Here is a 13,894-nt window from a genome sequence, read left to right as displayed (position 1 = left end):
CAAGAGACGTAGGCAGAAATGAGACCACTGGTGGCTTAAATCAGTTGGAAGACTTCTTCAAGAAAAATAACCATACGAACATCATCCAGATGTGTGTCTACCACACAGATATGATCTACATTCAGATTCCTGTGTAAACAAAGAGATAGTAGCCTTCAATAGGAAATTGGGTCAACTGGTGAAGGGTTTTGAATATACAGCTTTGATAAAGCTAGACTTAAATAGAGAACTATTTACAAAACATGGCCTACACATGAACGACAAAGGGAAAGAATTGGTTGCCAAGAAGATAAAGTCTACTATAAAGCACATGCTACATAAAAAAATAGAAGAACAAATCAGCATGATCTGGAAAGAAGATAAAGTAGTAAAATCACAAAAGAAGCACAACAACCAGATATATGAAGAAGGCAGAATCAGCCCAGCGTTGAATCAAGATGCAATCAACCCAGTTTTATCAAGAAAACTTTGGAAACCATCCTCTACAAGAAAGGACAAGGTTGGACTAACTGCAGAACCAGACACAACAACAGCTGCTACAAATACGCCAGGAGGAAGTACATCACCAGAAGAATGTCCACCATGTGCAGAAAATTCAACAACTTCTGCACCATGTGGGGAAGTTACAGGTGTCAAGCAAGGTACTAAAGATCAACATGGAAGACGAACGTTTTTTCTGACGATACTAGTATTCTTATAACAGGAAATAGTGTTAATGATGTCCAAAGGAAGATAAATAAAACAATAAAAGCACTCACAAAGTGGTTTGAAAGGAATAGATTAGGAATTATTAATAAAGAAAAAACAACAGCAATATCCTTTCATCGACCTCAAAAGTGCAAGTCGAATGCCCATCAATAAAGCTCTATGATACAGTTATCAATTATACAGAACATACCAAATTTTTTGGAGTTTGGTTGGATAAGAATCTAAGGTGGACTGCACGTACTCAACACTCAACAACTAGCAAATAAATTTTGTAAAATACGTGTTGCCTTACGAGTAGTCAAAAAGAGTATCAGGGTTAGAGACTGTTCACACCTTATATTATACTTATTTACAATCCTTGTTATTATATGGATTGATATTTTGGGGCAATTCAGGAAATGCAAAATTGATCTTTAGGTTGCAGGAGAGAGCTATTAGAGCTATGTTAGAAATTCTGAAAACCATTAGTTGTAAACAATATTTTAAATCGTTACATATATTACCTTTACCATGTCTGTATATATATGAAATTCTAGTTTACATAAAAACCAATTTGAATGTTTTCATAACCAATTCAGGAATACACTCGCACAATACAAGGAGAAAAGAGGACTTGTTCATAGTGCCATGTAATATGAGTCTATACAAAAACAATTTCAATAATAGTGGACTTCATATGTTAAATTAGTTGCCACAGTATATTAAAGAGATACCAGTACTATACAAGTTTAAAGAGACTTTGAACACATTCCTACTTGATCACTGTTTCTATACNTAGTATATTATTATATCATTATATTATTATTATTATTGTAAAGTATTTGACGTGTCTTATATCATATATAATGATCCATGGGTTAATTCATTGAATTGTGGGACAGTCATTGAGGACGATCATACTGACATTCCATTTAAATAAAAAAGGACAAGGAAAGCTCCAAGCACAAGAGCTGATGATTTTTTATGGCAATACCAAAAGCAATAAATCCAGGCAATGTATCAAACCTCCAAATTTTTTCTCAAAATATTAGAGGTTTAGGCAATAAAATTGATTAATTAATTATTAATTGGGGTAAATGATGCACCTCATATACTTTGCCTGTCGGACCATCATTTATCAACGGAAATTATTATTGAGACAGTAAGTATTGATAATTATAACTTGGGTGCATACTACTGCAGGAAATACACTAAATGTGGCGGTGTATGTATATTTATTCACAAATCTTATCAATTTATAAATATGAACTTAGATAGTTATTGTATTGAACAGGGCTTTGAGGTATGTGCGATTAGATTGAGTCATAGTCCTGTAAATCTTTGTGTTCTGTCAGTATATAGATCCCCATCAGGAAATTTTGATACCTCTTTAATGAAACTAGAAGAAATATTAAATATATCAAAATCAGGTTAATTTGGTTATATGTGGAGACTTTAATGTAAATTTCATGACAATTAACACAAATAATATAAAATCGCCTCCCTTTTAGAGTTGTATAATTTAGACTACATTGTAGACTTTCCTACTCATATTAACACCTACTCAGTATCAAGTGATAACATTTTTCTTGACAGAAGCAGGAATACAAATTTTAATATCAAACCATACTATAATGTATTATCTGACCATGATGCTCTAATGCTCACACTTTGTAATCCCTCATATAAATTTCCTAAATCTGGATTGGTGAGAATTGGTAGATATTATGACGATTCCTCCATAAGGGAATTTAAATTGAACTTGAGTTATGAAAACTGGGAAAACGTCTTTGATTCTAAAAGTGACAATGATGTAAATGTAATAACAATTTCTTGAATACTTACCTAAGGATATTTTACTCTAGTTTTCCTTTACATAAATCTTCAGTGAAAGATACATCGAGAGGATGGCTTACTAAAGGTATATTAATTTCATGTAGGCACAAAACAGACCTATATTTGCTTAGTAAGACATCTAATAACAGTCTCTTAAAAGATTATTATAAAAAATATTGCAAAATTTTAACCAGCACCATTCAGTTAGCAAAGAAATTGCATTATAATAAATAAATATCTCAATCATCAAATAAAACGAAAGAAGCCTGGAATGTTATCAAATCCTTATCTAATAAAGGATCTAATACTAAGAGTGAACTTATGTTAAACATTGAAGGGAAACTAACTAAAGTCCTCAAATTTTGGCAGATACCTTTAATAATTACTTCTCTAAAGTTGTGGATGAATCTGTCTTAGATATGATTAAACAAGACCACAACCAAATTAATCAACATTCGTATTTGGAATACCAAGTACATGAATCTCACCAATCTTTCCTACCAATAAATTTCAAGCCTGTTACTAAGAAAGAAATTTATAAGATAAACAGAAGTTTGAAATAGAAAAACTTTTGTGGCTATGACGAAGTACTGTCTAGGATAGTAAAACTGAGTATGCCATTTATCTCATCTCCTTTGATTTATATACGCAATAGGATGTTATCTACAGGCACGTTTCCTACACGTTTAAAATCTTCTCAAGTTTTTCTGATATTTAAAAAAGGTAATAAAGTTGAGATATCTGCCTCTAGACCGATATCCCTTTTAACATCTTTTTCTAAAATCTTTGAGAAAGTTATTTATACGTTGTGCATTCAAGTTCTAAGGTCTCTGATTTTTTTCTCACACAATAATCATACAACAAATTTGAAACTTCTGTCACTTTTCAACGTAATCTCCCTGCAGCCGTACACATTTTTCACAACGTTGACGCCATGATTCCATGGCCGCTGCGAAGGCTTCTGTAGGAGTCTGTTTTGACCACTGAAAAATTGCTGATGCAATAGCGGATTGAAAAACGGCATCCATGTCTCATCCATTGTCACAGTTGATGAAAAGAAAGTCCCATTCATGCCTTCATCATTGCCATGCGTGCAGCCTTGTGGTCATCCGCCAAAATTCGTGGAACCCACCTGGAGGACACTTTCCGCATTCGCAGGTCTTCATGCAGGATTTTGTGCGCAGATCCCACGGAAATGCCAACTTTGGGGGCGATGTTTTCCACACTCAATCGGCGATCCTCCAAAACAACTTTCTCAACTCGCTCGACCATGTTGTCAGACCGGCTGGTGCGAGGCCGAGATTGTTTTGGTTCGTTGTCACACGACGTTCAGCCTTCTTTGAACTGTCACGCCCATGAACGCACATTTTTCACATTCATGACACCATCACCACATGTCTCACTCAACTGGCGATGAATTTCAATGGGTGTCACACCACGCAAGTGGAGAAAACGAATGATTACTCGCTGTTCTTGTAACGAAAACGTCGCCATTTTAAGTATCAAAAACACTCCTCACACTCGCCGCTACCACTAGAGTTCTGCCATCTCTGTCACGCATTCACAAAGAGTGCACACATATTTTAAACAAAACCGCATGTGTCTATCTGCTCCCAGTCCTGAGAAAAAAAATCGGAGACCTTAGAACTTGAACGCCCCTCGTAATAGACTGCTTCAACATACTGAAGAAAATAATATAATTGCCTCGGATCAATATGGATTCAAAAAAACAGTTCAACGGAATTGGCTATATTTAACCTAACTTATCAAATTCCATAAAGATTGATTTAGTCATTCAATTTTGAAAGAGGATACACAGGCACACAGACAGCGTGGTGGCCGTCTAAGCCTAGTTTTACATTTTTTCGAACTACAGAAGTAGTTGATTTGTTTCATTCTGGTCCGTCACACTAACAATATCATGAAAAGTTAAGCAGTTCCGTCTAATGTGACTGGTGAAGATTTTTCTTTTTCTAATTATTTATGCCCTTACATGTTTCGGTCTTCAGAGACCATCATCAGAGAAGCACCTTTACATCAATTCAGTTGGAAGTTACTATTATAATATATGTTCTTAACATTAAAATACACATATAATATTGACGTTGCGCAATGGAGAAGCCCTCCCTACCCAGCAGTGACGTGGCTGGTGAGTCAGCGCTCCGACTCCCCCCTCCGCACTGTGACCTGGCACACAACACCGCTGTCAACAAGGTGCCAGCCAACAGCGGTACCGATTATGCAACAGGCAAGCGCTGCAACTATATAAGTGAACCACACTGCCTACGAGTAGAGTTGAAATATAGCAGCAGTCGCGGTAAGAAGACCCGAATGTGTGGTTACATGATTTTATGCGACAGTGTGCGATAACTAAGAAGTCAGCGAGTGGAAGACTTATTGTGTGCTTTCAAGACTTTGTGTGTGCTGTAGTACAGTTATATTTGGAGTGTGTAATTCAGAGAGACTTGTATAGCTCCCGCGTTATTAATACGTGAAGACTCTTGAAGATAGTGTGAAGAGATTTGGTTGTAGGGTTTGTAAAGTATGGAAACCCGTAACATTGTTATAATTAATTGTAGCCGATACTTGTAGGTTGTTAAATAAACCAATTAACAATCTCTGGTTGTTAAATAAACCAATTAACAATCTCTATGGTGTCTTCAGTAACGAAACATGTTACAGTATTAATACTATACAAGTGGGCATAAAATCTAAAGTTTTTACAACTACAGTGGCTGTTCCAATACATTAAAATATTTGTGATTGGTTTGTTAAAATTTTGTTGGAATTTATAAACCAAGCAGGTTCATGTGATCTTTCTTATTATTTCTCTTTACGGGATCGCCACAAACACATACAGGACAACATCAAAGAACCCTCATCTTGAGAATGACAAGGTGGCACACGTTTGAACCCTGTCAAGAGAAAAGCGACAGAGTGCAGTGTGGTTCAGCCCAAAGAAGCGGAAACCAAAGAAAGTGTGCATGCAACAGAGTCGAGTAAAGACTCTGTTAACCGTTTTCTTCGATTCCAAAGGAATCATTCACAAGGAATTTCTGCCAGAAGATCAACCAGTGAATTCTGATTATGATCTTGGAGTCCTCAATCGTTTGTAGGCGAGAATTCTTCGGATTCGACCTGAATATCGAGAGCAAGGTTCCTGGTCGCTCCTCCACGACAATGCCCCACCCCACAAATCGAAGATTGTGCATGATTTTTTGGCCAGAAAAGGGATCACAGTCCGTGATCATCCTCCACATTCTCCAGATTTGGCTTCAGCAGAGTTCTGGTTGTTCCCAAAAGTTAAGTTGGCGATGAAAGGAGACCATCACAACACCATCCAGGACATCCAAAGGGAATGTACCGCAGTTTTAAATGTGATTCCACAAAAGGAGTGCAGTGACTGTTTTCAAAATCTTTTCAATTGATTCCATCTATGTGTTGATTCAGAAGGAGACTATTTTGAATAAAAAGAATTAAATTTTGAAAATAATTCACATCTTGTACTTTTAATAAACACAGTTCTAAGAGAACATGGACACACTGTGTACAATGGGATGTTGCCTTGAATTCCAAGGACACCGTTCACCACACTGTTTCCTCACTGCCATGCAGGTCTCAGCACAGCAGTTCACACCTTACCTTAGGGCACCACTAACCTTATTCAGACAGGCCAGTCTGCTGGCTGCGGCTCTGATGCAGGAAAAGTGACCTGGACACCTTGTACTTTTAATAAACACAGTTCTGACAGAACATGGACACACTGTGTACAATGGGATGTTGCCTTGAATTCCAAGGACACCGTTCACCACACTGTTTCCTCACTGCCATGCAGGTCTCAGCACAGCAGTTCACACCTTACCTTAGGGCACCACTAACCTTATTCAGACAGGCCAGCCTCCTGGCTGTGGCTCTGACGCAGGTAGGTGACCTGGACACCCATATCAATCTTAGTGTTATATTCCGATCTTCTGAGAGGTTTTTCCATTAAAATTATTTCTGCATTTCTTCTTTCCCTCGTCATGCTAGATGCCCAATCCATTTTAACCTCCCACATTTCACTATCCAAACAATACCTGCTGATTGGTATAAGCCACGAAGTTACTGACTATGTAGCATTCTCGACTTCTGATTTACTTCATTTTTGAGGTCCAAGAATTTCCTTGAGCACTTTGTTATCAACCACTTGTAATTTGTATTTTTTCATTGAAGACCCTACATTTCAGATGTATACCAAAATGGCAAAGTTGTTGTTTCTTATATGTTCATCTTCAATGAAAAAATACAATACTCTTTTGAAAGAAAATGTTTAGTAAGCAGGAAGCATCTTGTAGGGACCCATATTATAATGTTAAACTCACCTTCACATGATGCCCTCTGTTTTCACATACAAGGCCTAACAAACGAAAGACGCAGCAGTATAATCATTTAACCTTATGTGGAGGAAATGTCATTACTAAAAATCAAAGCAAAATATTTTTAAATTTAGTTTTCAAGTTTTTGGATCTGAACTGTTGTGAAATATGTTGGAAGTCAAGTACAGCCAGCCATATCTTAGGAATGCTCTGTTAATAGGCCGAAAGGCCTGACTTTCACTCTCTGTTACTCTCTTAAGTGCAGAAGGACATCACACATGTCAAGAAGACTAATGAAATTGCATAACACTGCAACATACATGCCTGAAGGGTTAAGCTCATTGCTGATGAAAAACAGGCCACGGACATCTGAGAAATGATAGTACAGCCAACAATAGAGAGATGTTTCCTGGTTGCCTGTAGATCAGATGTTTGCTAAATATATACGTGTATGATCTGCTAAACATGAATGTGACAATAAAATTGTATACTCTGAAACATGTCCCACTGTTAGCAGCATATTCCATATAATACAGTACCAGTAAATGATTCACATACATTATATTTATAGTATACAGGTAATTTTATTTATCATTCTTTTGACTTTGATCACCAGATTTCTTCTCTGTTTTCAGGCTGTAAAAATGCACCTATATTACGTCTCCATTCCTGAAATAAGAGTAGAAATGTGGTGAACAACATATACTCTTTTACATGCAGTCAGATCAAATGCCACAACTATAGGATTGAAAAAAAAAAAACAAAAAAAAAGAAACCCAACTATTGCTGATTATAAAGAAAATAAACAAATACCAGGTAGCACATCAGCATCTTTAAGTAATAAATTATATTGGTTTCATGTATCAATCGGAAGGAATGAAGCATGCAAAATTATACATACACCCTTAAGCTACAAGAGAAATCATAAAATTATATCACAGCATTCTATACATAGAATAAAATATTTTGCACATTCGATTTTACATCCTCATCAGTATACATCAACTGTGGGACTCTGTAATAGGTTGTCATCATCATAGAAATAGACTTATGACTGGAAATTCCAGATTCCATAAAATATCAGCAGCTACAGTTGTTTTATAACAACAGAACGGGTGGTACAGACAATTAACATAATCTAGTCCACATTAATATGGACAGTCACTTTAACTACTTTAAGAATAATGTATATCTTGGGTGCATTACAAGATTAAAGTACTCAACATTTCTCTACATCTCTTATTATGTACACATAATGGGGAGAAGTGGTAATTCAACAATACTGTATAACAAGTTTGGTCCTTATACATAAACTGAAGTGTTTGTGGAGTAGATTCTTTGTCTTGTCTTGCTGATGATGAAAGTCTCTTTGTCAAGTCACTCTTTAACTTTGCTTTTCCCAGGAATGACACAGTTAAGTCAAAGAAATGTCTGAAAAAGAGCCTGTCATGTGTGATCACTACAAAATGTATCCCTGCTCCAGAGAAGCATTAGGAATTAATGCATTTTTCAGGTACATTAATTTATACAATCTGTCAATCTGTTATACCAGCATTATGTCTTGACAAAACTAGAAATATATATCTTCAAAGACAATAATTTAAATATTCCTGAGTTTCTCTTACAATTTCAGATGACTGAAACTGAAAATTGTTTACAAGATACACATAATACAATAATACAAATACAGTTTCTTATTCTACTTATTCAATTTTGAAGCCTGTAAAAATTATTGAACATTTTATGGAACAGTAATGACAGATGTGACAGTATAAATTATTCTTGTAGTTCAGTTCTACTTGAAGAGCTGTCGAGCGTAATACCAGATGCGGAAGAAGTATTCATCTCTTCTGAGCAGAGAACCCCGTGCATATGAACGGATATCAGCATCCATTCCAGCTTCTTTCATCCATGATGTTGTGGTTTCTGTGCTGAAGCTGAGTGTGGGAGCAGTTGTCTCTGCCTTATCAATTTCCAGAAACTCAATTTCTGTTGTAAAGAAATATGAAAATGTAATAAGCATATACTCATATGAATTACATAATTTGAAACTTAATAAATGATCCAAATGAATAAGAATGGCCCTGTATACTTATGTATACTTTGTCTAAAAATTAAGATTAATTGATAATGTATCATTTTAAGATACGTTATTTACAGACCTTTAGGTGGAAGGAATTGGGTGCTGGGGTTCTTCTCTTTCATGGTATTTTTATAACACTGGCAATATCTAGACTACACAGCATCAGATGACTGACAAATAATAAACTAAAATGGATTTGGAAGGCAGTGTTCATGACCTAAATCAAAGTACTATCCTAGCATTAGCCTGGAAGGACTGAGGAAAGCCACAAAAAGAAATTGGGGCATCTAGTGTCTTAGCTGAGATTTGAACCATGCGCCTCCCAAACATAAGTCTAGAGCATTACTGTTACACTAAACTGCTCAGTGTGTTTAGCTTGTAGGAAAGGCAAGAAGGATTTGTATGTAGAAAATATCCGTTAACCAGTAAGGGCTAGGAGAAATCACTAAATCACAGAAGGGATAAGAAGCATTCGGTTAACTTGCAAATCTTTATCTCTCATGCATGAATGTAAGCGGATGTAAGTACAAGAAATCTGTTGAGGCAAAGGTGCCAAGCATAAAGGAATTTCTTGATGGTCTACCATACTCATTACAGGTATTTCTGACAACAGCCATGAGATCAAGCATGCATGGTTAGAGGTCATACTATATTATAACGGTTATGGTGGCAGAATGAGTCCTTTGGAGGTAGGTGTGGGAATGTGATCTTCATTTGTGATGGATAAGTGGATTTGGGGGAGGGAAGGGACTCGGAAGAAGGAAGGATGATGACTACCATTTTAAGTTACACAGAAAAATTTTCATTGACTTTGTGTATTCTTAAAACTAAGAACATTTTTGGGTATACTTGCATTATCTGGTTTTCATTAAACAAGGGTCATACTCAAAATAATATATATGATGGAATGGACCAGATATACACATATATTTCATGTTGAACAATACTTTGTCTTATCCATTTTTCTTTGTTAAGTAGTTTACAATTTATATGCATGCAATATTAAAAAAAAGACTTGAAAATGTGTTTGGGAAAGTACTCACCAGTAGGACGCAAGACTTTGAATGGTTCCTCTGATTCAAGCGGGTCACTGAGTCCAACTTCATTTCGGGCAAATATTCTTATGAGATACTCATGATTTTCCTGTTGATTAATGAATATTTTTTTATTTAACATCATACTGTAATTGTAAACCTAAACGGTTGAATGCATAAAAATATTCTATCACTGGCTCAATAGAACAAAATAGACTTATCAGCAGTGATAAGGATTCTTTACCTTGCTGTAGCATACTTATGTTTCTTTCAGATGTAAACAAACAGGACAGACAATTTTTGCTAATTATTCTTCATTATAAGATATGTGGTCATAGTGTAAGAGAGTTATTTATTTGGGGTTCTACTACATTATTATTATTATTATTCGGAGGGGGTGGGTTACCCCATGCACTGTGACCATTTATTGATCTATTGTGTGTGATTATTCTAACTAGTCACCATGCCCTTCCAGTACTGGTGCTCAGTATCAGCCCCTTTCTGCCAGCGAGGTCGGCCCTCTCCAGTAGTTGTCCCTGATACTTCCCCATCTACTGGAGGAATTGGAAACTACTTGGGTGGGAAACTGCCTAATTTTGCTCAGAGGTCTCCTAGAGACATGAGGATCTTTTACGTGCCATAAATCTATGACACGGGACACACGGCTTAAAGTCCCTCCCGGAGAACATGTTCCCTGAATTTTTCCATGACATCCACTGGGTTTGAACCCGTGTACCTTGAGTCATGAGGTGGGAACGTTACACCTAGACTACGGAGGCTGCTCTTCTGCTACATTACAGTGAACCAGAATTTCCTGACAATTTTTATATTTAATCACTTAACACTATGATAAAAATGAGCATTAGGTGGCAGTTTTCATTTTCTATCCAAATGTGATCTACAATCAGCCACTATATTTTGAAATAATCACTTACTTGTCCATGGTTAATGCTGACCGTCTTACAGTGTATACACTTTTTCACCTTATTCTTCACTTCCACACTACATGTTTCAGCACTAATGTGCCATCTTCAGGTGTCTTTATGCACGTTAAACTATTGTACTGCATGCCATAATGTCTTCATTCTAAAATGACTAAAATCTGTATTCATCATATAGGACGATGAATTCTAAAAAATCTTTTCAGGATTCTTCCTACGTCGCACTCAAACACGCGAATTATGCCAATCCTCTTTTATGTGAGCATTCTTCCTACTTATATTTGTGTATCTGTAACGTGAAATTGTTATTCATTAATACCACTTTCTGACTTTTATCTGTTACATGTGGCTTTATAATATTTAATACTCACCGTGTTCTGTGTTGTGTTTTGCTCCTGTTACTGCATGCGTTGTACTGCTGGATCTGTGTGTGTGTGTGCTGTCTTCATTTTGGTTGTGTTATGATGTTGTGGGGGTAGATGTGGGGGTAGGAGGTGGGGTGTTTTTATGCTGTTCTGTGTAAATAGTATGTAATTTGTGAAATATTAGGTTATATATATCTTTATTTATATTGTTCATATGTGTGTTTTTCTTTGTCGTTCTGTATATATGATAGTTTTCCAATGTGTTTAAGTATTGTCCTTTCTTATTTGTTACTATGATATCCATAGTGTTTTCTATAGTACCATATGCATGTCCTGTGTTTAATATGTGTTCTGAGTATCCTGTACTGCTGTTATTGTGTCTTATGTCATGTATGTGTTCTTTGTATCTGGTGTTAAATTTCCTTCCCGTTTGTCCTATATATTCCATTGGGCAATCTAGGCATTTCGTGCTATATATGCCATTATTATTATATTTATTTATTCATGGCCTTGATTTTAATATATGTTGTAAATTGTTCTTAGTTTTAAATGCTATTTTCAATTTTGTGTCTCGAAATATTTTTGTTATATTTCTTGTTTCTTTTCCTATATATGCGAATGTTGCCCATTTCGTTTTTGATTTTTGTCCTTCTGAATTCTTTATGAAGTTCTGCTTTTTTGCAGTATTTTGTTTTCTGCTGTTTGTAGTTAGTTTTGTAATTATATCTGTGTTGTACTTATTATTTATAAGTATGTTGCTTATAGTATCTATCTCATTATCTTTTGCTGTTCTGGTAATGGAGTAGTTTTTTACTCGATCTATGAGAAATTTAATACCAGATATCTTGTGTTCTTGTGGATGACACGAGTCACTTGGTATTATTATGTCCGTTGCTGTGTGTTTTTGGTGGACTGAAAATTGTAACTTTTTCTGTTCCTCTATATATTCCTATATCTAGGAAATTGATAGATTTATGGTACTCTTTCTCTAATGTGAAATTTATCGTTGGCTGCAGTTTATTAAATTCCGCAGTCACATTGTCAATATTTGTTTTGTTTATATCATACAATATTAGTATGTTGATGACATATCTGAAATATCCAATTATGTTCTGATTTTTTAATATGTTGTATATTTATGTGTGTTCCATATTCTGTAAGTATATTTCTGCTAATATTGCAGATGTTGGAGCTCCCATCGCTAAACCATCTGTTTGTTTGTAATATTTTTGTTCGTACTGAAAATAATTTTGGTCTAGTATAGTGTTCATTATGTACATAATTTATCTTTGTGTATTTATGTTTGTATTATGATTGTATTGTAGTATGTTTTTAGTTATGTTCCTTATATCTTTCTTGCGTATGTTTGTATACATGTTTTCTATATCAAAAGAACATAACCGTATGTTTTCATCTATTATAATGGTGTTTAAATCATCCATTAATTGTATGGAGTTATGTATATTGTATGCGTTTGGCAATTGTAAGTGTTCTAGTAGTGTTCTGGATAAAAGTATTGCTAATTGGTATGCTGGGGCATTTCTCCAGTTGATTATGGATCTAATAGGTGTGTTGTTTTTGTGTAGTTTTTTTGTTGCGTGTAAATTTGGGGCCATGGGATTCATGTTCGTGTATTTCCATTTTTGTTCTTTTTGTATTGTATTTGTGCATAGTTTTATTGTTTGTTTAATATCATTTTGGTATTGTTGTGTTGGATCTTTGTTTGTTGAGTATTAAATATTATAAAGCCACATGTAACAGATAAAAGTCAGAAAGTGGTATTAATGAATAACAATTTCACGTTACAGATACACAAATATATGTAGGAAGAATGCTCACATAAAAGAGGATTGGCATAATTCGCGTGTTTGAGTGCGACGTAGGAAGAATCCTGAAAAGTTTTATTATTTAGAATTCATCGTCCTATATGACGAATACAGATTTTAGTCATTTTAGAATGAAGACATTATGGCATGCAGTACAATAGTTTAACGTGCATAAAGACACCTGAAAATGGCATATTAGTGCTGAAACATGTAGTGTGGAAGTGAAGAATAAGGTGAAAAAGTGTATACACTGTAAGACGGTCAGAATAAACCATGGACATGAATCAGCGTAACAGGACGCTAAAATATAACATAATCACTTACTTGTAGATCTTTTATATTAAGTTTCTGTATGTCTGCTTTTACTCGACCAACTTCTATCCACATAGTCTTCTTTATATCTCGTATAGCAATGGTGTAGCTTTCAAGAGGTGCTCCTCCATCTGTTTCAGGTTTTCCCCACTCAATTATGATGGAATTAGGACCAACGATACGGATCTCCAGTGGAGCAGTTGGAGGTGATGGAGGTGCTGTAACAGTAGATAGACACAGTTTTGGTACTGTATTTTGAATCTGTATTTCTTATGAACGGTGTTGTAATAAGAAAAGATTAAACAAGTAATTAATTCCAGTGTGAGGAGTTCTTTTTTGGACGGCGATTGTTACTGATTTTAGAAATTCCCTTCTTTTGTGGAACTGAACAGTTCATTACCATATTCACAAGAGTACACCAATGAACCATATTCTGAGCCACTTGACTCTATTCC

The 13,894-nt window shown here is 35.5% G+C and overlaps 1 protein-coding gene across 11 annotated transcripts in view; it reads right to left on the bottom strand.

Moving 5' to 3' along the window:
• Window positions 1–7,437: 7,437 nt before the first annotated feature.
• LOC111864305 (titin) overlaps window positions 7,438–13,894 on the bottom strand; it is a gene marked incomplete at its 5' end in the record, with an annotated part of 253,509 nt that continues 247,052 nt past the window's right edge. For all 11 annotated transcript variants that reach the window (XM_023851449.2, XM_023851450.2, XM_033751371.1 and 8 more), the window contains 3 exon segments: window positions 7,438–8,867; window positions 10,005–10,104; window positions 13,452–13,657. In XM_023851449.2, the coding sequence (XP_023707217.2) occupies window positions 8,674–8,867; window positions 10,005–10,104; window positions 13,452–13,657 (500 nt within the window).

This window comes from Cryptotermes secundus, unplaced genomic scaffold, assembly GCF_002891405.2.
Source record: "Cryptotermes secundus unplaced genomic scaffold, Csec_1.0 scaffold156, whole genome shotgun sequence".
NCBI classification, from domain to species: domain Eukaryota; kingdom Metazoa; phylum Arthropoda; class Insecta; order Blattodea; family Kalotermitidae; genus Cryptotermes; species Cryptotermes secundus.
Note: the sequence above shows the minus strand (reverse complement) of the source record. Positions and strands in the feature narration are given on the sequence as shown.